This window comes from Aspergillus vadensis (genome assembly GCF_003184925.1).
Source record: "Aspergillus vadensis CBS 113365 unplaced genomic scaffold BO88scaffold_3, whole genome shotgun sequence".
Taxonomy (NCBI): Eukaryota; Fungi; Ascomycota; class Eurotiomycetes; order Eurotiales; family Aspergillaceae; genus Aspergillus; species Aspergillus vadensis.
The window spans coordinates 1330465-1353521 of NW_020292041.1; the positions used below are offsets into that span (position 1 = coordinate 1330465).

Consider the following 23057-nt stretch of genomic DNA (forward strand, 5'->3'; position numbering starts at 1 on the left):
TTTACAGCCGGAGTTGCTCCGACCCATATGAGATCATTCCTGATGATATTAAATCCTGGTTATTTCGGCGGCTAAGTCTACGGATAAACACGGATTACGCTGGTGCTGGCCTCCGACCCATACCCTTGGCCCTTGGACATCAATAATACGTTCAGTGCTGCATTGCCGAGATGGAGCGGGCAGTGCATGTCCCGCGCCTTCTGCACCACCTTCTCTAACCGACTCACCACCGCATCCAAAGCTTCTGAGCCAGCTGGCGCCTGTGCGCCGATTTTACCTTCAATCATCTCCAGTCCTCTCGTGACGAATACCTTGCTTCCACCGGCTGCGTCGCTGACGAGTTCGAAGAATTGCGCCATATCGACACCTAGTGACCGTGCGAAAGCGATGGCTTCCGCAGCCGCGACAAGGTTTACACATTGCATGAGGTCAAGCACAAGCTGTAAAGCGGTTTCTGGATCTCCGCTTGCCGAAGAAGTATCGAGGTCTTTGAGTGGATGCGAGTAGTACTGGCGGATCATAGCGGAGTCGTCCTTGGGGCCGTAACCTTGTACAAGAGCGGAGAGGTAGATCTGCTCTGCAGTCGCACAGAGCGGGACTGGAAAGTTATTCTGACGGGCTGAAGTAGTAATAATGCCCTGATAATGTCAGTACGTGTGGTAAAAGCAGGGGTAGGCGCAACCTACAGCATCCTTCAAGATGATTGTCAGAGCACTCGCCCCGGGATTCCAATCTTCCTCCACCATCCTAGGAAAACGGTTCTCGTGCATCCAGGTCCACGCTTCTGAGCTCTTAATCCGCTCTGCTGTATTCACTGCGTCCAGGCCCAGATGCGCCGCGAATCCCATAGCCTCGCTGGCACCCAAGATGTGGATGGCAGCCAGCACCTGATGTACCATCTTCATGTTACTGCCGGCTCCCACTCCTCCAGGGACAAGGTAGAGCTTGCTTGGGGCAGACATAGTCTGCAGCACATCACGCGCAATTTTTAGCGCAGAGTCGGCACCGCCCGCCATGATGGAGAGGGTGCCATCCGCGGCGCGCTTCGCACCTCCTGAGACTGGCGCATCAACAAAGTGGATATCTGATCGACCTCGAGAGGCAAGTTCTGCCGCGACAGATTGTGCATATGAGGCGGCGACGGTAGAGCAAAGGAGGAGGGTTGCATTTTGGGGGAGGTCTATCATGTTAGCTTGAGGGAATCAATGGCTAGGGAGGTACATACATTGTACAACGCCCTCATCTCCGAAGAGGACGGTTTGCGCCTGCGGCGCCGATGCTACCATGCACACGTAGAAAGGCTTCCCTTCCGCTGATTCACGCAGCGAGGAGGCGGGTGTGCCCCCCGCAGCTTGAAACCGCTGCACCGAGGCTGGAAAGACATCGAAGCCGTAAACAGGGTATCCTTCATGAACAAGATGGGTGGCCATGCCGAAGCCCATGGCTCCGAGGCCGACAAAGCCAATGGCTGGTTTAGACATCTTCAATTTCAATTATGCGCTTTAGCTTCCTGAGCTGTAATCTTTGTCGTGTGGACCGACACCATTTATGGAGGGGAAATGGGTCGCTGTGAAGTCCGAGGACGTGGGGGATACCGTGGGGGGTTCGGAGGCGGTCCGATCAACACAATTGCTGGTGGACCCTGAACACTGCTAGTCGCATCACCTTTACACATGTCTCCTCCGAGCTTGGGACATCCTCCGAAACCCTTGCCCCGAGGGAAGGACCCCCGAGTTGTTCTGGCGCTCGGTCGGTCGCTGTTGAAGCCGACACTATGAGATATCACGAGTTGATGATCGGCAGGTCCGTTGATAGTCCCGCCCACTTCCCGATCCATCGCTAATGTTGACGGTAATGTGATGCTGTTAATATCTATCATGCTATCATGAAAATAGACGGCAACAGCAGTCATTGTGGCTGCAGAACATAGCTCGCATGGGATGAAATTTGTGGGTGCTTGGGCCAAGATCTCAACTTAAACCCCAAGTATTACCCGCTAATAGCCTCCATGCATCGGTGAACTCAGGTTAGCTCCAAGAAGATTTACGCTGTCTTTTCAGTTCTCATTCAGGTTGCAACGCGTACAGAAATCAGGCTTGGAGCTTTCAGTAAAATCGTTGCAAGCGGCTTGCATGGGACTAGAATTGCTTAAGCGATCATCAGCATTCCAAACAGCGTGCACCACATAAGGGCAATCTAGGACTGGAGAGTACAGATAGATGTGCCATACAGCATGTTTTAGTTAGCTTTGGGGTCCAATTGTAAGAAGCAGCCGACCGGAGAGAGCAACCTGACAACATGTTGGCAATTAGTTTCCTCACCTAGAGCTATGCCGTCATGCAGGCAGATTGCGCAAGCTCTCCTGTATCATTTGAGACATCGAAGTATAGGAAGAAAAACGTGCCTAGGGAGAATAAAAACAGGCAACATATATCAGGGCTGTAATTTAGCAGCTCAAACATGAGCCAAGTAGAAACGTCAACGCTTATTTCGCAACCACCAGTGTCAATTATAGAGACCTAGGAATACCTAGATTACAGAGGTGGCTAAACGGATTCAATTGAATCCTATATCTTCCACACCATGATCTGAGAAATACCTAAACCTTGTGAAACCCTCATACCACCTAATTCCACTGTTAGTTCAGGAAAACCAGAGTGTGCAGAGACAGCTCAGAATGGTCAAGACTGAATGCCTACCTAGGGTGTCCAGTAAAGACCAAAAAAGGACCAAGAGTCCGAGGCAAAGAACACAATGGATGTGCTCGGACAGTCTTCCAAGTATCCCTAAGAAGTCCCAACAGCCAACCAGACGCGCAATGCGCAGAAGTTACTGTAGAAGAGAGCCGGAAGACCCATCTAACCACGCAGGACCCCGACCGGCCAGTGACGAACATCTGACCGAGTCGGGAAGATAAGTCCTGGCATGTTCTGAAACGTACATGGTTCAGACAACCGTAGCTCTGGACATGGATGCACCCGGGGACGGAAGATTGCTCCGGCTGCTGGCCGGATGCCATGACATCTTCTGTGGCCTGGCTGTATGGGGATCACGGTCGCAGTCAGTACAGGATTCCTCGCCAGTCGAAAGGACAACTCGCATGCTTGAGTAGACAAGGAAATTCTACATACCCCGGCAGGTCAATCCGAGTGAGTTTCGCCAAAGCATCGTCAAGCGACGGGTAAAGCGTCGCCTTAGGGCATGGAAACGCGTCTCATCGGAGTCAATTCGCTGGACCCCAGCAACGGTGTTAAAAGCTGCTTATCCGTCAAGCTGTATATACAGTGGTGAGAAGTTCCGAGGACTTCATCTTGGTTTCATTCAGCTGGAGGAGTGAGACGCAGAGCATGGTTGAGGTGTTCATGAAGGAGAGAGAGAGAGATCAAAGGGGAAGGCAAGTGTCGATCGCAAGGAGTTAACTTCCGATGAGTAATGGCAGGAACTATCCTAGCTTGTGCTGTCTCTCTCACTGCTACGTTGTGGGTGGAGCTTTCTTTTGTCTAAACCCCAGCAAATGGCCCCCAAATCAGATATGTGGATGATGTCGAAGCAAACACCGACACAAGGAAAGCAGAACCGAGAATCATACCAATGATGAGGTTATCCAACTTTGCGCAACATAAAAGACATCACAGGGGAAATCCGAGGAAACTACGTCAAAGCATTCCAGTAGACCAACTCATGACCTCGCCAAGTTTCAGAAGTTCAAACTAAGTGGAAGGATGAGCGCCCGTCATTCTTGGGACTCAGTTTGGTACAATCTTGGCCGTGGCAGCGCCCCTCGTATTTTTAGCCTTTCCCTGCCACAACTCACAAGGCTACCCTGTACACTTGCAGATCAAGAAGGCACTGCCCTGAAATCCTAGCCACGAAGGAATGCCCAGAGTTCCCCGCCCCTACCTGAACCACTCGCGTGAGAGCCTTTTCCCCAGACCAATGTTTGCCTAGTAATTAGGCTCAATCTCAGCCTCGTCGTAGGAGCCTAACGGCCACTTCATTCCCCCTGCCAATCGCTTGGATCTCCCTCCCACAAACGATTGATCGATGTGTGTCTCATCCCAGAGGTCACCGGAGCACGAGCAAATATAATTTTTCGTATCCAAGTGGCTCGCGATGCGTCCCACAAATAATTCTACGCGTTGGCTCGGACGAGGCTTTGAGCCTCCAATCTAATTAGTACAACTAGTATATAAGAATGCGCCCGGGGATACAAATATCTAAGATAATTTGTTCCTTTCAAGCCTACACTCCAGCGCAAGACTTTTTATTGAAACAGTTTATTTCGACATAACTTCTCAACCGTACCTATCACAATGGCCGAGAACGCAAACCCACGTGCGTTCACCCTAAAAAGGAAGTGCATCATGTACTCCACTAACTTTACCAGCAGCAGCAGCAGTTCCTGCCTCCCCGGAACAACAAACCGAAACCCACGAGCTTCCCTCCAGAGAGCTGCCTGAATGTGCGCAACCTCCAACCGAAAAGACGCCTGAGATCCAACCACATCAGCCCCAGCAGACCTTTTACGCAGGCTCTCAACACCCGAGCGGCTATAATACGCCGACTCCACTGTATGCACTGCAGAAAACGCCAGCACCTGTCGATTGTCCGGCCTGCGGAGAGCGGAAAATGACTCGCGTGGAGGCCGAAACGGGCAGTTCAACTCAGTATGTGCCCGGTTTTTCACAATAATGGATCGAACTAATAATGTGTCCATAGTGCTTGGGCCGCAGTGCTCTGCTGCTGCCTGTGTCTAGGATGTATTCCATATATGGTGTCGTCGCTGAAGGACCAGTGCCATTACTGTGGAAGTTGTGGTGCCTTGTTGGCTACATGGCATAATAGTGGACGCACGGATGTGCATCAGCCTGGCTCGAAGAAGTAATAGGGGTTGATTATGCTGTTGCCTATGCCTGTTTTTTGCGTGTTTCATGTGATACCACTATGAGTCTATTACCATACCCTTGGATATTAGTTGTGATAATTGAGAAACGTTTATGTTTTATCGTCTGCGTGTAGGTGCAGATTTTTGATGCTTAGTTACCCAATGGGAAGTAAGCATCCTAACACAACATATTAGAAGGAATCCAACCTCTAGGTTGATCTCACGCTCACGCTTCTGCCGTAAGCTCTAAACTTACTTGGTTTTGCGAGCTTCACATGACCGAAGGGATATTGACGAAGCACTTTAAAGTACCTCTGCGCATACTCGCATGTGGCAGAATGAACTGGACATATAAACCGGGATCTCTATGGCTGAAGGACAAGTACCCGATTGGGCAATTCCTGAGGTGGTCGCAAGCTCTCAGTTAGTATTATCTCGAACTGCTGATCCTCTTTTGCGGGCCCGTTAACCAACCATGATAGGCCGCATACGAGAACTGGACCCAAGTGGGACCGTTTATTTCAGCCCTAATGGCTGGACCCTGGATCTTTCTACAGCATACATCTTCTGGCGTCCAAGGACATTGATTCCGAAAGGATTCTTTGGCTCTCCCAAGTCAAGCGAGTAATAATTCCATGTCTCGTTGCATCGGCAATGCTGGGAAGAGGCCGATTAGATAAGGAGGGCGGACCAGATGTATGACGTCAAGGATGTTCCTCCGACGAACACGAGAAGGGGCCTGTTCTCTAGAATTTCTATCAACAAAGCTGGAGCTCTCGCTTATGGATGAATCCTCGATTCTCCTGTCCACGACTCATTTACCCTGCATCCACTGCAGCCGGGCACGAATCGGGAGGCCGAATGGTGGTAGAGAACCATGGCCCTGAAAGAGTGGTGACGCCAGCGGGACGAGCGGATCGCCAAACCTTGATCACAATTGATTTCATGACTGTTCCTTATGGTCAGGCATCGCGATACGCGTTATATGGCATGCATATTGGGGAGGAAGCGTTGGGAATGAGCGTGGACGATTGCAATGGCTTCTGTGTAACTGGCGGTGGGCAGATTACACACCTCCCTGTCCGGAGTGCTGCCGCGCCCATTGACTGCCACGAATGGCTTCACCTCGAGCTGTTGTGTGTTGATTGACCCTTGAGCGTCCCGAGTTCGGCTTACCAAGTTACCCTCCTGTCAGAAATAAGCTTCGTGGACCAGCCCATCCAGCGTTGCATGCATGTGCCCTCCTTCACGTCATTGCGATCCTTGCTGTCATGACCTTCCGCTGCTCCCGATGCAGCCAGTCCTACCAGTAACCAGGGTTGTTCATCCGCCCGTCCAACTCTTCCCTTCTCTTTATCCTCCTCGTGTCTTATCATCTCTGCTTTCCGTGCCGTTGTTCTCGCAGGTCGTGGGCATCCTCAATCCATCTTGATCAGTCCTCGTTCACCGAAGCCGCGCGGCCGTTGTTCGTGAGTTGCACATGCTTTGAGGGGATTGATTCTCTGTGGTAGGCTAATAGGAAGTAGATCATGGCCGCTATCGACCTCCTCGCCCTTGAAGCACGGCACCAAGTGATTAAGCGAAGCAACTGGGCCGGCGAGAACCCGGGTGTGGTCCTGGTCTTCTGCATCGTCTTCATCGTTGCTGTGGGAATCATCGCACTCTTCATCTACCGAAAATGCATGGCACGAAAAGCAGCCAAACAGTCATATGAGGTCGAAGCTTGAACCTGTGACTGATCCGACCGATGATGCTGTGATACGAGAGTATTGGAGGAAGAAGGATGGAAGGATGAAAAGGATACGATTTTTCGGGCTGACTACGTCGCTGCAACGATCGATACGCACGTTCTCCTTATCTTTGTGTGCCTTTTGTCCGTCCGTCAAGGATACCCGCTTGTGCTTTGGTGGATCTGGGCGCTGACGGATTGCGTTGATTTAATGAATCTTGGACTGTGTTGGCATAAGGGTACAGAGTCTTAGTTGGATGGGAAGAGAGGATATACTGAATACATACTTTTTAATTATCCCAATTATATTATCCCAACTGAATGATATTTCGACACCTAGACCTTGCATGGTGCTCTCATAGAAACTGGTACATACATCACTGGGGACAAATTTGACTGAATCACCTAAAGTACTACTATGAAAGAGCTGCCACGGCTTGGATGGGCCACATCCGCATGGGACCAGCAGTTGCGCCAATGATGGGACTGCAAGTGGTTCAGATGGCAACGGATCTCGTATTCGGGTTGATCGTCATCAGCACAGAATAAGGTTCGTAGGAAAGCTCCAACTTCTTTAAAAAGATTGACGATGCGCTTGAAGGTCGCAAAAAAGATGTCAGACGCATGCTTCCGTAACTTCAAATTACTTAGTATTTTTCCCATAATAATCTGCCGCTGGTCGCACGGAAGGAGCCTTAGGCGCCCGCCATTTAATTAAAATGCCCTCCTTCCTCTCTGTTTCATCCTTTGTGCTCGCTGCTTCCCTCAGCACCATCACATATTTGACTTTCCTCCACCGTTGTCTCAAAAACCGAATCCATCATGAGACGCATTGCGGTACACTCTCCAAATCGGTTTCTTCCACCATCTCCACGATTCCCTCCGAAGTTTACACACCAGAATACTATGCTCTCCACGATCGAGCTAACCGCCGGGTGCCTCGCCAGCTGCTTCCCCGCCAGAAAGACGCTGAAATCCTGACCATTCTCTTGCGTCGCAACATGACAGCTTTCGCTCACTTCCCTCAGTGCTATATGTTGTGGCTGATCAGTCCAGCCGCAAAACGCCCAACGTTCCATACGTCACATATTGATTCGCTGGATTTCAACAAGGGCGATGTTATCTGCGGAATTTACCGTGTCCTAGACCGAACGGCAAACAAAGTCGAGTTCGGGATGACCTACAAAGGGGTGGATGGGCGATTGGTGATCCGGTTCTGGGATGAGGACAAGGACGTTGTGTTCGCTAGTGAAACTGCGATGTGGACAAAGGCGGATGTAACAGAGCGCGCCACAATGCCACTTGAAAACCCAGTGCTTCGGTTCTTTCATGAACTGGCCGCATGGTGGCTGTTAGATTCCGGAGTCAAATATCTGACGGACTTGGATGCAGAATTGGAGGATGATTGATATCCGATTTGTCCCATCAGTGTGAACCATCAAGAGGGAAACATGCCGTACCGACTATCTCCAAATCCCGACAGCGTTATGGCTTATGATCGGAATCTCAACGAGAACGCAATGGTATTGCTCTCCTACTTTGTCCTCTCCTCCGTATCGCAGACATATAAGCCTCTCTGGAATCCAGGCGTGTGCAATGTTCACAACTGCTCCAAATCTTCCAACGCATCCTATAAAGGCCAAATCTGCCTAAGACCCAAAGCAAACATTATGTGCCAGTACACCTTCCACAACAACCCTGACTGTGGCCATATTGCAAACTTCAGCCTCGATATCTGCGTTGACATGATGAATGCAATGCGCGAGGGCACCAAGAACCCTCCGGACCACAAGGTCACCACTGTCCATGACCTTCTGCCGAAAGGTCCCTTTTACCAGTGTCGACCATGTGAGGACAAACTTGCCAAGGTGGACACCAACTGTTCAGACTGCTCCGATTCCGAATATGTTGTTTTGGAGGGCCAAAATGCAGGTGTCCCAATTGTGCACAGCTATATGGAGATGTGTCTGAATGAGAAGAATACACCACCCGATGGTTGTGACAACTTCGTGCATGTGAATCAACCGCCACGACTGGGGACCCCTACCCCGGCACCGAAACCGATGTCTGCCAGCCAAACTCTGAAGATGAGGGATCTGGCTAGTAGTGATTCAGAGCTCCATCCACCGATCAGCATGATGGAAACCCTGGAAGGGTATGAAGATTTCCTGAAGAAATCAAATGAACAACTTCGTGCTCGTCGCCCGCCTTCCATCCCTATTCGCAGTCCAGAGTCAGGGACCTACGGGGATATTCCTGTTGCGAACCAATCATGGTATGCGAATGATTCGGACACAGAGTCTGACCAGGTGCAATCTCCCCGTCCCCTTGGCTCTCCTTTCAGCTCACCGCATCGGGCCCCACGACCAAAGGAAGCCCCATTGCGTGTATCCGACTTGAAAAGCCCACCACCTAGTCAACAGCCAGGCTATCTCAAGGCAACCCCCCGATTGACCAACGCAGGGATTCAGGGCGAGGCTGCACCTATTTACCGATCGAATGGTGCCACAACTCCGCCCAACCAGCAATGGTATTCAACGCTGCTTCCTTGCACACCTTCTCATCTGATCATCCCCCAACGCTATTCTCCACCATCCGCACCGCGCAAGACCCATCGGGCAGAATATTCGCAGTGTAATCCGGTGGACACGTCCGGCATCCCTTTCCGCCGGGAGTACAGGTTGCCGCGCCACGATGTTTTAAATACGGTCCTTCAGTCCCCACCGTCGCAATATCCTGAAAGCTATAACAGGAGCTATTCAAGACAATACTGGGGCGCCGTATCCGGTATGAATCCTGTGCGCGATGAGCGATGGTGATACCCCTCAGTGGCAGTTATATGGGGGTTCGATGATATCAGCACTTACCAAAATCATATTTCGGTCTTGTTGTTGGTCTGATTTATACTATATATATACACACACAAAAATACCCATGGATGCATGCGTTCTGTTTCACTGCTAATCGGTTGTCTTTCGGTTTTTAATGCGAAAGTGATGGCGATGATATCAGTGACAGGCTGAGTGACAGCCTGAGAATGTGATTTGGTGTTTCACCTCGAGTTAATGATTCAGAAGGTTCAATAATATCTGACAGTCTAATTGTTATCAAATGTCAGTTTTGGTTATGGCTATTGCAAATGGATATTCAATCAATCAAGTTCAAACTCCTATTCTACTCCATTATATTCCGTAGACTAATAGACACACTACGCAAGTAAACAGTAGTCATGAATGAACAAGTAAACTAAAGGAATACAGTCTCTATGTAGTATAGTCTACGAGCTTAGACCCCACAATACCACGCACACTGCATAAAAATAGAATGCAACCTTTAAGTATCATAACAAATAGTATAAATGAGCTAGAAGTCATTAAGGTATTGTATTACCCACCAACACCAACACCAGCAATCAAAGCGAAAGATTACCAAGGATATCACATCACCTCAAATCACATCATAACACCATGAATCGTAACTCATGCAATAACCAACAGGAATATATCCCAAACTCCGACCCCAACAACTCACAAACAACCAAATCGACGACTTAAGGGAAAGGAAAGAGCTATCACCACTTCCCCCGACACATCGGACAACTCGTCTGCCGATCACCATCAAGCGCCGAAGCTATCCACCGATCCATACACTCGCGGTGGAAGTTATTTCCGCATTGCTTCTGGCACCAGACGACAGAGGTGTCGTCCTCAGGGTTATGGCTGTATTGGGTAGGATATCTCTGTAGAGGGCAGAGGCAGATGCAGCAGTCGCCTTCGATGGGGTGGCGGGTGATGCCATGTTCTGAGATTGTGGGTGGAGTGGAGGGAGTGGGGGTGGTAGAGGTAGAGGTAGAGGCAATAGAGGTAGACTGGGGTGTAGGTTCCTGGGTAGTTGTGGATTCTGGGGTGCCTGTGGGAGTAGAGTGAGGTTCTTCGTTGTTTGAGGGAGGAGGGCTCGGGAGTTGAGGGTTTGGAGTGGAAGTTTCTGAGGTTCCTGTGGGATTGGTGGATTCGGGTCCTTGAGTGGTTGTGGATGAAGGACGCTCTTCACTGTTGAGTGTAGTTGTGGTATTGGCAGACTCGGTTTCTGCGCTGGGAAGGCTAATTGCTCTTATTGTGCTCGAGCTCGTGGTGTTGGAGCCGGAGGTAACATTGGTGCTGCTTCGCTGGGCAGGAGATGGAGTAGCTAGCGCATCGCTAGTATCACCGATCTCGACTATTCTGGACACAGAGCTCGGGGTAGCAGCACGTCGTTCAGCTTGAGCAGGAGTAGCTGAGCCATCGCTTGTCCTCTGGACCCTGGTTGTGCTAACGACTGTGCTTCTGTGTAGTTGCACGTTCGTGCTGGTAGAAGTGTTGACCTGCAAGGTTGTCTCGACACTCCCTCCAAGGGCATCCTGCCTTCGTGAAGACAGCAAGCCACTCGACACCGAGCTTCTCTGGAACCCGTACGCCTCATTTTGTTCCACCGTAGTAGTCTCAGTCTCAACAGTAGGAGGTGGAGAGGCTCTTCTTCTCGCTTCTTCCTGTCCTCGGGCATATCCCATAGCCGCACTTCGTCTAACCATGTCTTCAGTGTCCCGTCTAGTGCGCTCTGCGTCTCTCTTCGCCTGCTCTTTCTCCCACTCCGCTCGCTCTGCCTTACGAATTGCATCCTGCATCTTCCTTTCGAGTTCCGCAAGTCTATTCTCTATGATTCTTGTTTCATCACGCATCCTTGGTGACGGTGACCGCCGAGGCATCGATCTACTCGGCGAGATCCTAGGAGAAGATCGATGTTTAGCGATGTATTCATCGACCCGAGAGACCCAAGTATTACTTAGGCCGGCGGCTTGGTTCTGATGATAATGTCGGCAGAGGACGAGAGGAGCCAACTCCTCAAGTATATGATCAATAGACTGACCGGCTTTGAGCAAGCGGGTCCCTTGGTCGAGAAGGGAAACTGCATGTCGGCGGTTTCTGGCGTTTGTGGGGTTGCGGCAGTGACGGCCCTGTGAGGGCGCCCAGCCAACGCAGGACTGGCTTTCTGGGTAGATTCCGAGAATGTCGGAGAGATGGCGTGTCATTATGTGGTGTGCTGGATGGGCAGCAAGGGCAGGCTGGATATGCAATAGACAACTAAAGGGGAAGCGCTTGCTCAGTGGTTGCGGTTCAAGTACGTAGAACACAAGCAGCGCAAAGAACAAAAATCTCTAGCAAATATATAAGGTAAGTTGAAAGCTTAGAAGGAAAAGTCTATTGATTCCATCCGCCAGACATTCTAGATGACGCCTTTATACCTCATGGTCCATGGTCCTTATCTCGACATTGAGGGAGGCCATTGTGGCTGTTCACTACACCCTCTCTACCAGCGACGAGGCTGAGCAGCAAGCTAACCGTTGACCCCTGTTTGAGAGAGAGGCTGAGATAGCGACCACGCATGGTAGTTCGAGCGATAGTGCGACTTGTGGTGTGCGAGCTACGGGGTTAGTGTGCATTTAGGGTCAGCGTGATTGGTGTTAGATTGGCGTTGGGACGATCAACTAAATATGGCTCACTCCCGGAGGGATGGAATGAATTGGGCTACTTTTAGTATTTCAGTACACACTAGTACCAGTATGGAAGCGGGGGTGGATACCAAAAATACCCACCGCCTTTGGAGTTCCAGTTCCGAGTTGCTGCAACAATGGGATCATCGCGTCATTTTCTGCTCTTCTTACTTCCCCAAAAGATCAATTCATTATGTCAGAAATTGTATAAATAATGCCTGGTTCCTGCAACTCGTTCAGGGCATTCACTGTGCCAAATGGCTTCTTTCTCGTTGACCGCTGGTTTGTCGTATTCTTTCCAATCTATTTAATGCTCTGCCCCTGGCCTGGGTAGCTTTAGCTTGTAGTATATTCTATACTATACTATACTATCATTACTATCTCAAAACACCTTCCCGTCCCTACTTATCTGCCCAGAGGGTATAGTAACCTTCGTACCTTTCTCGTCGTGACTTTCAACATACTGTGGATGAGCCATGGAACCAAATCGGTATGCTCATTGCTATTCCCCTGGGACTTTCTCCCAACAACTCTTCTTATCATGTTGTTGCTGACTGTCTTAAGCCCCAAGCGACACCTCTTATCATTACCGGCGGAGATCCGGATCCTAATCTATAAGGCGGTGTTCGACGATAACGATGTCTGTGAAATCCAACGCAGGTCCATTCCTGTCTGGTGCCCGGTCGACAAATGCTGGTACAAAGCCCGGCGACAGTTCATGGCGGACCAGACGAATCGTAATAGCTGGGACGGCTTCTGTTCACATCTGGGATGTCAAACAAAACAAGGCCAAACAGTCAGTCGTGACATCTACGTCGGCCATGGTCCACTCATAGCTTCCGGGCATTATCCTTGCCCCAAATCCCTGGAGAGGAATCCAGCGCTTAGTCTCGGCTTCCTTCGCACCTGTCGTCAGGTATACGAAGAGGCAAGACACTTTCCCTATAGTCGAGCCACCTTTTTCACCCAAGAGCTTGGCAGCTTTGCCAACTTCACCTATTCCTTGAAAGCATGGCAGGTGGCCTCCATAGCCCATCTCAAGATCCGGATTCCATTGGTGCAGAGCGTAGAGACACATCTGGCCGAATGGAACGAAACGCTTTCTTTGATCAGCCTCGCGTTCCATGGCTTGTCTACGATCTCTGTGGATGTCCATTTCCGCTATGCTGAGCAAACCTGGAGGGACACCTTCTGGGATGGCGGACTCCTAGAATTGGATCGGTTAAAATTGAAGGGCATGCAGCTGGTCATTTACGAAGGGGAGAGGAACCCCAGACAATTCTTCGAGTATTCGGCGGGGACCCTGGCATCTGCACAGCCGAATCAGAAGGTTGCCACTCCCAACCCCATCAGCTTCCACCATGCCCGTGATACCCTTCGACAACGGGACCAGTCGCGCATTGATCCCAACGATACCGGGCGCTTATTTTTCCGCCTCTCGCCCAACGACTTCCCCCTCTATGTATGCAACCTCATCCACTTGCTTCCTCAGCGGCCTCGCACTGAAGCGGAGATCCGGCGCGAGGATAGACATCAGCGGGACTACAGTTACCACTACGCCTATCCTGAGGACGATCCTGAGCACGTGAACCCAATCTTCGGCTTCCAATTCAGTGACGCTCTCAAGGGAAACAAGGATGAGATTGCGCGAGGGCTGGATAAGCTACAACGGTCTCGCAAACGCTTGCAGCAGCAGAAGGCCAAGTCACCCTTACCTTTGCCCTACAAGCCCAGTCGGAGAGGCGTCTACCCACAGAGTCGGAGGAACAGCCAGGAGTATCAATCCGACCGCAGTGATATGGGCGAGGAGATTGAGCGTCCCGGAGACTGGAGACGCCGTTTAGTTCAGGAAAAGTTTGCACCGTTTATGGAGTCCTTCCCCTTGTCAGCGACCCGAAAATACCCCGGACCCCAGAGCATCTGTTTAAATTGCCCACGAGAGGCCACTGGAGACAGCGAGCATGTGAAATAAAAGTTTGCAAATGATCTCACTGCATGTATATAGTGAAGACATATTTCATTTCCTTAATAGAGAAGCAATAGTCGTCTGTCCAAGCAGAAGACCTTGAGAATGCATGATTAGCAAGACATCAGTATAGTATCGTTTCCTCTCGTCCGATCCCCAACCAAGACCAAGCAGCTAGACAGGCAGTCCCTCTGTCCCTGAAACTCCTTGCTTGTTGCACAACGAGCAACTAACACCGTGATGTTGAGCGGTACGTAATGTTGTGGGGGAAAGGAGGACTGGGGGAATTTCCCGTACGTAATGGCATCTGCGGTGGTTGGATGGATGGGTCCGGAATCAGTCATTCGTGATACTTACTTTTACTTACTCACTCACATTTCTTGGGAAAGGTGAAGTGGTCAAAGTGGAAACAAATTGCAGCAGTTGCGGTGGAGAGAAGCCTGGGCTGGTGGAGCTGCAACCCATTTCAGGCGAGTGTCGTGATCTCCTCCCCATTTCTCTTTGTCATCCCCAACCGGGTTTAGCCACCCGGTCAACTTAAATCAACCAGTCAGAGAGACTTTTCTCGGCCACGGGGAAAATCAAACCTTTTAGGTTCATATGACCGCCTTCAAGAATTTAATTAATTAGTTGAGTTTTTTGCCATGAGGGAAGCTCCTCCCTCGTTAGCGTAATGCGGGCAGGTCACGGGTCGATGGGGTAAGAAAGGGGGTCTAGATGGATCACAACATCTCCTCTCCTCTTGCGGGGTATTACGTTATAACCTCGGACGCTGGCGGCTTCTCCATGTCGATCTGCTGAGGTACTTACTTTACTAGTGGGTTCTAGACTAGCCCTGTACAACTTTTGCCTTGAAATTTCGATGCGTTTGAATGTCTGGGCATTAGCATCATTGCTGCTGGTTATGATTATATCCCTCAACCTTCTTTTTTTCTCATTTTCTCATTTTCTTTTCTTTTTTTCTTTCTGTTTTGCAGGTGGGGCTGTATGGTAATGTTACGGTTTTTCCTGCAGCCTTGCGTAACTGGCCCTTATTGCCGGATTGGACTGGCTTTTGTAGTAGTTCCGAGTCGGACCCAAGAATGGGTTGAAGAAGAAGAAGAAGAAGAAGGGGAAAGAAACCGAGTGACCCTATCATGACTCAGATCATTGCAACCAGCCAATTGTTCAGACTTTTCTACTTAGTAATTATTGGTGGCCTTATTAGTCAGGTGCGCAAGGCATTTCCGGGTGCGGCCACCCAATGACCTCAACATGACAGATTCGGGAGATCGACCGGCCTTATGCGTATCGCCATAGAATGCTGTCTTCAGCTATTGTCTAGTATCCTACTCCTGGACGACTGAATGCTGTGAATAATTACTCCGATTCATCCTATCAACTATGGCTACAGCTCTACTCATCACTGGAGCCACTGGCAATCAAGGTGGTGCGGTCATCAATGCTCTGCTGGCGCGGGATGCAGACGTTGAGATCCTCGCCGTGACCCGCAACCCGCAGTCAGGAACATCGCAGAAGCTTGCCAGAAAGTCTCCCAAAATTAAGCTAGTTCAGGGCGACCTTGATCATCCATCCGAGATCTTCGAAAATGCGAAGAAACTCGCCACTCGGCCCATTGCTGGTGTCTTTAGTGTTCAGGTAGTACCCAACCATGTTACTTCCAACCCATGCGGCAGAATTAATTGACGAAAGATAGAATCCTATGGCAAAAGGCCAAAATGTAGATAAAGAAGAAATCCAAGGGAAAGCCTTGATCGATGAATCCATCAAGCAAGATGTCAAACACTTCGTCTACAGCTCCGTCGATCGCGGTGGTGATGCCTCCACCGATAACCCAACCAATATCCCCCATTTCATCAGCAAACATCACATCGAACACCATCTGTTTGAGCAAACCAAGGATGGCTCCATGACCTGGACTGTCCTCCGTCCGGTGTTCTTTTTCGAAAATCTTGTCCCCAGCTTCATAGGCAAGGTGATTGCCACGGCCTGGGATGCCTACCTGCAGGGCAAACCGCTGCAGTGTGTTGCGGTCAGCGATATCGGGGTGTTTGCAGCCAAGGCTCTCCTCGAGCCACAAAACCACAAGAATCAGTGTATCTCTCTCGCCGGAGATGACCTGACATTTGAACAAATGCAGAAGAAGTTCAAGGCAAAGACGGGGGAGACGGTGCCAACCACATACCGGGTGGTTTGTTACTTATTGATGTGGATGGTCGCTGATCTGCGGATTATGTTCAACTGGTTCTACGATCACGGCTATGGGGCTGATATTCAAGGTCTAAAGAAGACGCATCCTGGCCTGAAGAACTTTGAAGCGTGGCTGGAAGAGGACAGCGAATGGGTGAAGCGTTAAGGTGGTCTGACACCACTGCTCTCCATGTTTGACTTCTGGGAAAAAAGTTTCAAATTGATAACCTTGTCATTTTATGTACCAGCAATGTTTGCTGTACTACTACCTACTTCAGCTGCTGCCTGGACTGTACTTTCTATCTATCTGTATGGATACCTAATGTCGAATGAGAATCCCTGGGTGGTTGTACAACTCAAGTCCTCATAACCCTCTGGATACGGGAGGTCTAGCCAATCCGTCTCTCTTCCTACTTCCCGCGTTTCACCCCATCCTGGACCACTCTGCATCTTGTACTCGAGATACCTCCATGTCACATGTTGTCAGCATTCCCCTCCTCCGACTACTTATTTCCCTCCCTCTCTCCCTCCCTTCTCTTCCTCTTCATCCTTTTCCTACCGTCTTCCTATCTGCACAGTTCCCTTCTCTCATCACTTTCATCTATATTAATCTCTATATCCTTTTATACATATTCAGTATACTCAATATATAGTGTCTCTCACTTTTCATGGCCTCTATTCGTCCATTCTCGATCATTTCTACCGTCTTCATTCCTTCAGCGTCATCCAGTCTACAATCTGAGTCACCCTACTCAATGGACCTCTGAGAATGCCTCCTCACCTTCCTACTCAGTTGCATCCATGTCCTCTCACAATCCCATTAGAGAGAACAAAGACCAACTACTTTCTCTGTTTCAGTCTATATTGACGAACCCGAAGACCATATGCTCAGGAACGTGGATTTATCCTGTTAACAATAGGATGGAGAGTGTCACACGACGGGGCTGTCAGATGTCGTATAAAGAATACAGCGATTTGGCTCTGCATGCAACGGGATAAACTCGGGATCAACTGCTGATGAAGTCAAGTGGTAATCCCTCTCTTATGGATTCTGGTCGCGGTTCCATTTGCCACACGTGATGGGGTTACTCTATGGACGCTGTGATTGTGGGCCATCCAGGGATAGCAGAACCACTGTGAATGGCACCCGCTTGACCACTCTGGCACCGCCTGTGCTCGAGACTGATCGGAACGGCGTGAGTATGGAGAAGTGCTGTCTCAGGTATTTGACCATCAGCGCCAGAGAACCTGCATCGAATGTAACCATTCGGTCAATTATGAGAGACGATTTAATAACGTCCCCATGCGCCTGGTAGTGGAACTCGGTCCTAATGTGTCTATACGGTCACATACAAAGGACATTACCCTATCATATCATGATGATGGTGGTGAGGGGCAGAGAGTCACACACCGCTGGATAGGAGGGATATACTCACCAGCACCAGGTTTATTGTGCCTCTTGTCGAATGGTGCCGAACGTGGGATGCGCTGGGGAACTGGGAAGTATATCGAGTGGAGTTAGTACGCCCTTCATTACGTTGTCCTATTTTGAGGCCATCCTTGCTAACGCTTCTGTCTCAAAGCTGATAGATGGCTGGATATATCTGAGCTGCACCACAAAGCGAGTAGTATACGGAGATGTCCGAATCGAATCGGATCATCGGGCGTCTATTCCATCGAAAGACCACTGCAGTCACAATGGACTGCACACGGTATGAACAACTCACACAAATGTGACTGCATCACCACTCGTTCGACAGTTTGCCTTGATGCGAGAGAGGCCGTGCTCGAAAACGGACACTGGCGATACATTCCTGTCACTTGGAGCACCCCATCCACAACCATGAGTGATGCGGTGAACGAGGACGATGCTCGTGGATAAAGAGGATCCTGAAGAGAACTGCCCGATGTACCACATGTACTCACTGAACATCACTTCTGTAATGCTGTTCTTTCAAGATTTTACGGGTTCACTTGCTATCAATTGGCCTGGCTCAGAAGACTCAACGGATGACCCAAGCAATATGCATAGAAAGCATGACCAGCTACAGCCAATCTGTCTGTACGTGGTCAATGCCCATGCGGTGTATACGCTCGTTGGATGGATGGATGAGATGATCCGTGCAATCCAATTCAAGACAACGAAGACAACCAGCCATGGCGAGGCTTCTACAGGGATTCTCCATACCTCTCCTAGTGTGTCTGATGTCAGTGATGGAAAACGTCGCAGAATTACGTCAGAAGAGATCCGAAAGACAGTCGTGAAATGATCGAAATCTACAGACGTGATGCCCCAGAAAGCCAAGATCAAAGGCAATGGCATTACAAAGAGCAAAAGATGATGTTTCCAGAACATTGGCAGACCCCCGAGGGTATTGATTGGATATGCTGCGTCTGATGTCCGTTAATGACTCGAAGCAGAGACCGACATTCAATAAGTTGCTGTCCGTTTTCCGGAGGTCTTGTGCGGACAACAACTATGCAACCCGCCGGATTGAACTCCCAATTGATGTGGAGACGATCTGGAGAGTATTGATCAACCCATGGACGATATACCGTCCTCGTATTCGACTGACCCAATGAAGCCCACACCACCTATGAGCATTACTTCAAAGCTGCCCCATCTCTAACACTGGTCTAAGCCTCCTCTCTGTCCTATCAGACCAGATGCATCGACCTGAATCCACCAAAAACCCCTAATGAACGAGAAAAAGCTATACGCAAGGCACAAACAAGAATTGCGAGGTATAGTCTGGGTAAAATGTCTACAACCCTGCTTTGCCGTACAATCAGCCACGAGAAGAAACTTTGGAGACATCTGAGGAGAACAACCCTTGATTTACTCTCAGCTTCACCCTTCCATTCCATCTACACTACAACCCACATCGTTCACCCGTATATGCTACTCCTATCCTATGCATCTTTCCACATACACTATCGAGAGACTATATCTATCGATAATCAAGTACGAACGACCATCCAACAGTCAATATGGGAGATCATGGAGGACAAGCTCTACTATTTCACACATCCATTCCACGTCAACAGTGTCCACACCACCCTACCGTGTTACATCAGCATCATTAAACCTGCATGGCAGACAAAACACCACCAAGAACAGTCTTGCAAAACGGTTATATATTGTCTCGAACGTACGTACTTACTACAATCCCTGCTTTCTCGCATTGCAACCCAAAACTGACCAAAACCTGCAGCCACGTACGACATGGTGAGAGCCAAATGCTGCGCTAATTGTATCAAGCGGAGCATCGAGCGAACCCATATCTGTGACATTTAGGATAATATTAAGGGACCTTTCTTTTCTATACCCTCTCCTTTTGTCTCTGCTACATCGAGATCATCGTCAGGGCAATGGTTGAAGGTCTCATATTACAAGGTACTACTATCACTATATAATCCATCCATACTATACACTACATCTAGTCTTGTCTCTGAAAATCTTAAGGGTGTTGTTGTTGTTGCTATTTTCTATTCCCAGGGTGGGGTTAAGGGTTAGAGATACATTATTGCATCATACATACACAGCTTCAATACTATTGGATTACCTGCTATCAAGTGTAATAACCTATTGTATAACAATCCTTCAGCCAGTATACTCACATTGAGTTTAGTACAAGCTTTAACAAATGAAGCGATCTTTGACGTAATAAAGTGCACGTTGCATGTGTTACAACAATTCAATTGGTTCAGCTCAAAGCCATGCATGCTCTGCAATGCATATATAGTATAGATAGATAGATGGATGATGAAACGACATTCTAGTAGCCCGATAGACGCGTGTAAGTAAGGTATAGTGTGGTAAAACGAATGATCCGAGACCCCTTCACCCGCTAAAATAGCAATAGCAGCAGCATGGACTATCAATCAGCGGATGTGAAAATCGATACTACTACCCTTGAGGGGGTAAGTTGCCCCGCCCCAAATGAGGTAGGAAAAACAAAGGAAGCAAGAAAATGCAGCGAGTGGCTAATATAACGCGAAACACAAGCACAGCTTCAAATATACCCAAAACCGTGGTTATTCGAGGGAAAGACGGTTTCTATAACATTTAAACAACGACTCCTCGCCGTCTCCAATACCTCCACGCAATCAACCAAGCCCCAATGGCTATCCAGACGCTTACCGTACATCCCACGGCCCAGAACCCAAAGCACCTCCAGCCATGACATTGGCCGTCATTCGTGCCATTTCCATCGTCCATGGCGTCCTGGTATCCTTGCGAGTACGCCAATCCCCAGACGGCTGCTCCAGCGGCTGGAACCATGGCAACGATACCCCAGTTGGTGGCGAAGTTCTCAACACCCCAGACGACGGAGATGATAATGGGAACGAGGGAGAAGGCGCTGCCGTAGCCGAGACCGATCAGGGCTGTGGTGAGGTGGGTGAAGCCGGGGTATTGGAGGGGGATAGGGGAGGAGAGAAGGAGGTAGCCGATGGAGAGGAGGAAGGCGGAAGGGAGGAGGAATGCAAGGCGGGTGAAGGTGGTGCGGTTGGTCGCCGATGTGATGGAGGCAGGGCGACTACTTTCTAAAGGACCGGGGAAGAGATGGGTCGCTGGCGGGGCGAAAAGATCGGAGAGCGAGCCAGTGAGAAGTCGGGCAATGGTGGAGGTCAGCGCGATGGTGCTGACATGGGTTGATGGTAGGCCTGCAGGTGATGAGGCGTTTGTGATGTTTGATACAGGAGTCAAAGATTGGACAATTGTGCCCAGCTAGAGAGCGACCCAGTCAGCTTGAGACGACAAAGTATATTGGACGCAACATACGTTATTGATATATGCCTCGCCTGGTCCAGTGACCAGGAAGAAGCCAATCGCAAGCCACCACATTGACTTGTCCTGAAGAAAGATCCTCGTCTCGTAGTTCAGCAGCCAGTTCTTCTTCCGGCGCTCTTCTTCCTCCCTTTCCTTCTCAAGTCTTGCTGCTTCTCGTTCCTCTTCTGGAAGTGTCAGAGTTTGGTCCCCATCGGATCCAGTGCCGTCGTCGGCCTGCGAAAACGTTCCATAAGCGGCTCTAACTTCGTTTCTGGGCCGGAAGAACTCGCTCTCCTCGAGAAGGCCACTGCGCTCCAGTTCCTCTACTGCCTCGTCGATGTACTTGTCTTCGTTCTCATCCACGATCCTGAGGGCAAAGGTGCCAATTACACCAATGCAGAACAACAGGATCGCGAGGAATAAGAAGTATTTGTACACATTGACATCGCCACGAGCACCATCCTCAAGTCGGTCACACAGGAAGTACGTTCCCACCTGGCTCTGCCACATGCCACTAAGGCCAAACCCCGCGATAGGAACAGCAAGCATAATGCCCTTATGCTTACCCCTGCCAAAATTCTTGGCACATGTTGCGACCGCAGCCAAATACATACAACTTGTAGCAACGCCAATGGCAATGAAAGCCACGATCATCACCCAAAACGGCCAGCCCTCGCCACCTGCATCAGGAGGCGGTCCACTCTTGAAGGCCAGTGCAGCCAGAAGGTAGCCAGCACCAAACACGAAACCAGAGAATAAAGCCAGCGGAGATGGGCTGTACCGATCACAAAGATATCCGAAAAGCGGAACAGGTAGGTACATCGAGACCTCTGCGGCGATCGCGACAGCATTGACCCGGAGTTGAGTATAGTGGAGGCGAGTGAGCAACAGGGGTCCGTATAGCGAGAATGCGGTAATGCTACCAGCTCCAAGACTGATGACCACAATTGCGATTAGCCAGTTATCCAACGAGGATGTAATCAGCGCATCCTACATGCACAAGAGATCTTACCAGCTGATAACTCCCCAAGCAAAACTGCTAACCCGCACCACTTCCTTGGCCATCTTCTTTCTATCCCTTTCTAAGATCTCGTCGACAACATCATTCAGGAGGCCATCGTCATTGTTGGTGGCCGATAAACATGACCCTGCCCGTGACTGTATGTGTCCTCGCTGCTGCTCATCCGCCTCAGCATCTGCATCATCTAGTAACGGGCGATGAGCATCAAAATCCCGCTTGTCGATAGCTGGGTCTTGCTTATCACGGGATGGCGTCATAGTGTCTCCCTTATGAATAGTGATAGCGCGATCTGGATGAGGACGACTTTTCACAGATTATAAATCCTTCGAGGGCATGAAGCGGGCAATAGCTGCCTGGGTAATGTGTTTTGGGTCCGACCAGGGGAAAGATAACAGCGTGCCTGGCAAGATGGGCCTGTCTGTGAGTTCTCCGCAAACTAGTGCTCCGCAAACGGAAATCAGAAGACAGCAAACCAGAAAGATGAATCAACGCGAGTATAAGGGAGAGAAAGAAGAACCATAGGCCTTCAACACATCCAATAGGACCTCCCAGACATCGAAACTGGGAACCAGCAAACCCCTGAGATTGGTGAGGAGAAGGGAATGCGGAGATGGGCTGCTGACTGAGTGACTGACGAGGCGATGAGCCAAGCTGCGATTAGATAATAAGGCGTGAGGCGATAACCACACCGCTTATCGCCGCTATCACGTGGCCTGATGCCTGAAGGCCTTGGGCAGCACACATCCAGTGTAGCATCCTTATGCTGGTTTGTCACTTTACAGTCTACGGCTGACATCTTAATAACCATTATAAATATTCGATTCTCCTGTCCCCGGTCTAAGCTCAGCGCCTATAGGTATGTACACACAAACACAACTACCGAACAACACTCTGTGGAAAGAAGCTGGGAAAAGCACGGATTAAAAAGTCCCCGGGTATCGGACCAGTCCCCAGGAGGTATAATC

The 23057-nt window shown here is 49.8% G+C and overlaps 12 protein-coding genes across 12 annotated transcripts; 9 read left to right on the forward strand and 3 right to left on the reverse strand.

The window, feature by feature from the left end:
- Positions 1-77: 77 nt before the first annotated feature.
- Positions 78-1481, reverse strand: BO88DRAFT_332344 (NAD(P)-dependent oxidoreductase; the record flags this gene model as incomplete). Its single annotated transcript, XM_025702719.1, has 3 exons — positions 78-638; positions 687-1180; positions 1226-1481. The coding sequence occupies 3 exons, from the start codon at positions 1479-1481 to the stop codon at positions 78-80; spliced, it is 1311 nt and encodes a 436-aa protein (XP_025566727.1).
- A 2442-nt stretch (positions 1482-3923) lies between these two features.
- BO88DRAFT_432729 (LITAF-like zinc ribbon domain-containing protein) lies at positions 3924-4827 on the forward strand (the record flags this gene model as incomplete). The annotated part of the gene is made up of 3 exons (XM_025709378.1): positions 3924-4335; positions 4388-4667; positions 4720-4827. Coding segments are annotated over exons 1-3 (408 nt in total), but the record flags the coding sequence as incomplete, so codon positions are not given.
- Positions 4828-5381: 554 nt separating this feature from the next.
- On the forward strand, positions 5382-6503 carry BO88DRAFT_402003 (uncharacterized protein). The gene has a single exon (XM_025705988.1). The coding sequence runs from the start codon at positions 5831-5833 to the stop codon at positions 6032-6034; it is 204 nt and encodes a 67-aa protein (XP_025566729.1). The 5' UTR covers positions 5382-5830; the 3' UTR covers positions 6035-6503.
- Positions 6047-6942, forward strand: BO88DRAFT_402004 (uncharacterized protein). The gene is made up of 2 exons (XM_025705989.1): positions 6047-6354; positions 6412-6942. The coding sequence occupies exon 2, from the start codon at positions 6415-6417 to the stop codon at positions 6610-6612; it is 198 nt and encodes a 65-aa protein (XP_025566730.1). The 5' UTR covers positions 6047-6354; positions 6412-6414; the 3' UTR covers positions 6613-6942.
- Positions 6943-7233: 291 nt separating this feature from the next.
- Positions 7234-8023, forward strand: BO88DRAFT_473725 (uncharacterized protein; the record flags this gene model as incomplete). Its single annotated transcript, XM_025711781.1, has 1 exon — positions 7234-8023. Exon 1 carries the CDS (start codon positions 7334-7336, stop codon positions 8021-8023), a length of 690 nt encoding a protein of 229 aa, XP_025566731.1. The 5' UTR covers positions 7234-7333.
- A 261-nt stretch (positions 8024-8284) lies between these two features.
- Positions 8285-9433, forward strand: BO88DRAFT_411831 (uncharacterized protein; the record flags this gene model as incomplete). Its single annotated transcript, XM_025708054.1, has 1 exon — positions 8285-9433. One exon carries the CDS (start codon positions 8285-8287, stop codon positions 9431-9433), a length of 1149 nt encoding a protein of 382 aa, XP_025566732.1.
- A 408-nt stretch (positions 9434-9841) lies between these two features.
- Positions 9842-12126, reverse strand: BO88DRAFT_173417 (uncharacterized protein). The gene has a single exon (XM_025701677.1). It carries the CDS (start codon positions 11677-11679, stop codon positions 10186-10188), a length of 1494 nt encoding a protein of 497 aa, XP_025566733.1. The 5' UTR covers positions 11680-12126; the 3' UTR covers positions 9842-10185.
- Positions 12127-12331: 205 nt separating this feature from the next.
- Positions 12332-14529, forward strand: BO88DRAFT_402007 (uncharacterized protein). Its single transcript, XM_025705990.1, has 2 exons — positions 12332-12631; positions 12706-14529. Exons 1-2 carry the CDS (start codon positions 12618-12620, stop codon positions 14111-14113), a joined length of 1422 nt encoding a protein of 473 aa, XP_025566734.1. The 5' UTR covers positions 12332-12617; the 3' UTR covers positions 14114-14529.
- An 839-nt stretch (positions 14530-15368) lies between these two features.
- BO88DRAFT_173424 (NmrA-like family protein) lies at positions 15369-16619 on the forward strand. Its single transcript, XM_025701678.1, has 2 exons — positions 15369-15745; positions 15804-16619. The coding sequence occupies exons 1-2, from the start codon at positions 15491-15493 to the stop codon at positions 16461-16463; spliced, it is 915 nt and encodes a 304-aa protein (XP_025566735.1). The 5' UTR covers positions 15369-15490; the 3' UTR covers positions 16464-16619.
- On the forward strand, positions 16619-17529 carry BO88DRAFT_173529 (uncharacterized protein). The gene has a single exon (XM_025701679.1). It carries the CDS (start codon positions 16775-16777, stop codon positions 17294-17296), a length of 522 nt encoding a protein of 173 aa, XP_025566736.1. The 5' UTR covers positions 16619-16774; the 3' UTR covers positions 17297-17529.
- Positions 17530-18213: 684 nt separating this feature from the next.
- Positions 18214-18695, forward strand: BO88DRAFT_411835 (uncharacterized protein; the record flags this gene model as incomplete). Its single annotated transcript, XM_025708055.1, has 2 exons — positions 18214-18504; positions 18528-18695. The coding sequence occupies 2 exons, from the start codon at positions 18214-18216 to the stop codon at positions 18693-18695; spliced, it is 459 nt and encodes a 152-aa protein (XP_025566737.1).
- A 1254-nt stretch (positions 18696-19949) lies between these two features.
- BO88DRAFT_402010 (MFS transporter) lies at positions 19950-22719 on the reverse strand. Its single transcript, XM_025705991.1, has 3 exons — positions 22084-22719; positions 21084-22005; positions 19950-21029 (listed from the first exon to the last, which is right to left on the reverse strand). The coding sequence occupies exons 1-3, from the start codon at positions 22347-22349 to the stop codon at positions 20367-20369; spliced, it is 1851 nt and encodes a 616-aa protein (XP_025566738.1). The 5' UTR covers positions 22350-22719; the 3' UTR covers positions 19950-20366.
- Between the last annotated feature and the right edge of the window lie 338 nt (positions 22720-23057).

Excerpts from the sequence above, each read along its gene's own strand:
- BO88DRAFT_402003 (XM_025705988.1), top strand. The coding sequence starts at position 5,831 with ATGACTGTTCCTTATGGTCAGGCATCGCGATACGCGTTATATGGCATG.
- BO88DRAFT_402004 (XM_025705989.1), top strand. The coding sequence starts at position 6,415 with ATGGCCGCTATCGACCTCCTCGCCCTTGAAGCACGGCACCAAGTGATT.
- BO88DRAFT_173417 (XM_025701677.1), bottom strand. The coding sequence starts at position 11,679 with ATGACACGCCATCTCTCCGACATTCTCGGAATCTACCCAGAAAGCCAG.
- BO88DRAFT_173424 (XM_025701678.1), top strand. The coding sequence starts at position 15,491 with ATGGCTACAGCTCTACTCATCACTGGAGCCACTGGCAATCAAGGTGGT. Across the intron at positions 15,746-15,803 it reads CTGGTGTCTTTAGTGTTCAG|AATCCTATGGCAAAAGGCCA; the intron begins GTAGTACCCAAC and ends GACGAAAGATAG.
- BO88DRAFT_173529 (XM_025701679.1), top strand. The coding sequence starts at position 16,775 with ATGTTGTCAGCATTCCCCTCCTCCGACTACTTATTTCCCTCCCTCTCT.
- BO88DRAFT_402010 (XM_025705991.1), bottom strand. The coding sequence starts at position 22,349 with ATGACGCCATCCCGTGATAAGCAAGACCCAGCTATCGACAAGCGGGAT. Across the intron at positions 22,006-22,083 it reads GCTTGGGGAGTTATCAGCTG|TCTTGGAGCTGGTAGCATTA; the intron begins GTAAGATCTCTT and ends TGTGGTCATCAG. Across the intron at positions 21,030-21,083 it reads GCGAGGCATATATCAATAAC|CTGGGCACAATTGTCCAATC; the intron begins GTATGTTGCGTC and ends GTCGCTCTCTAG.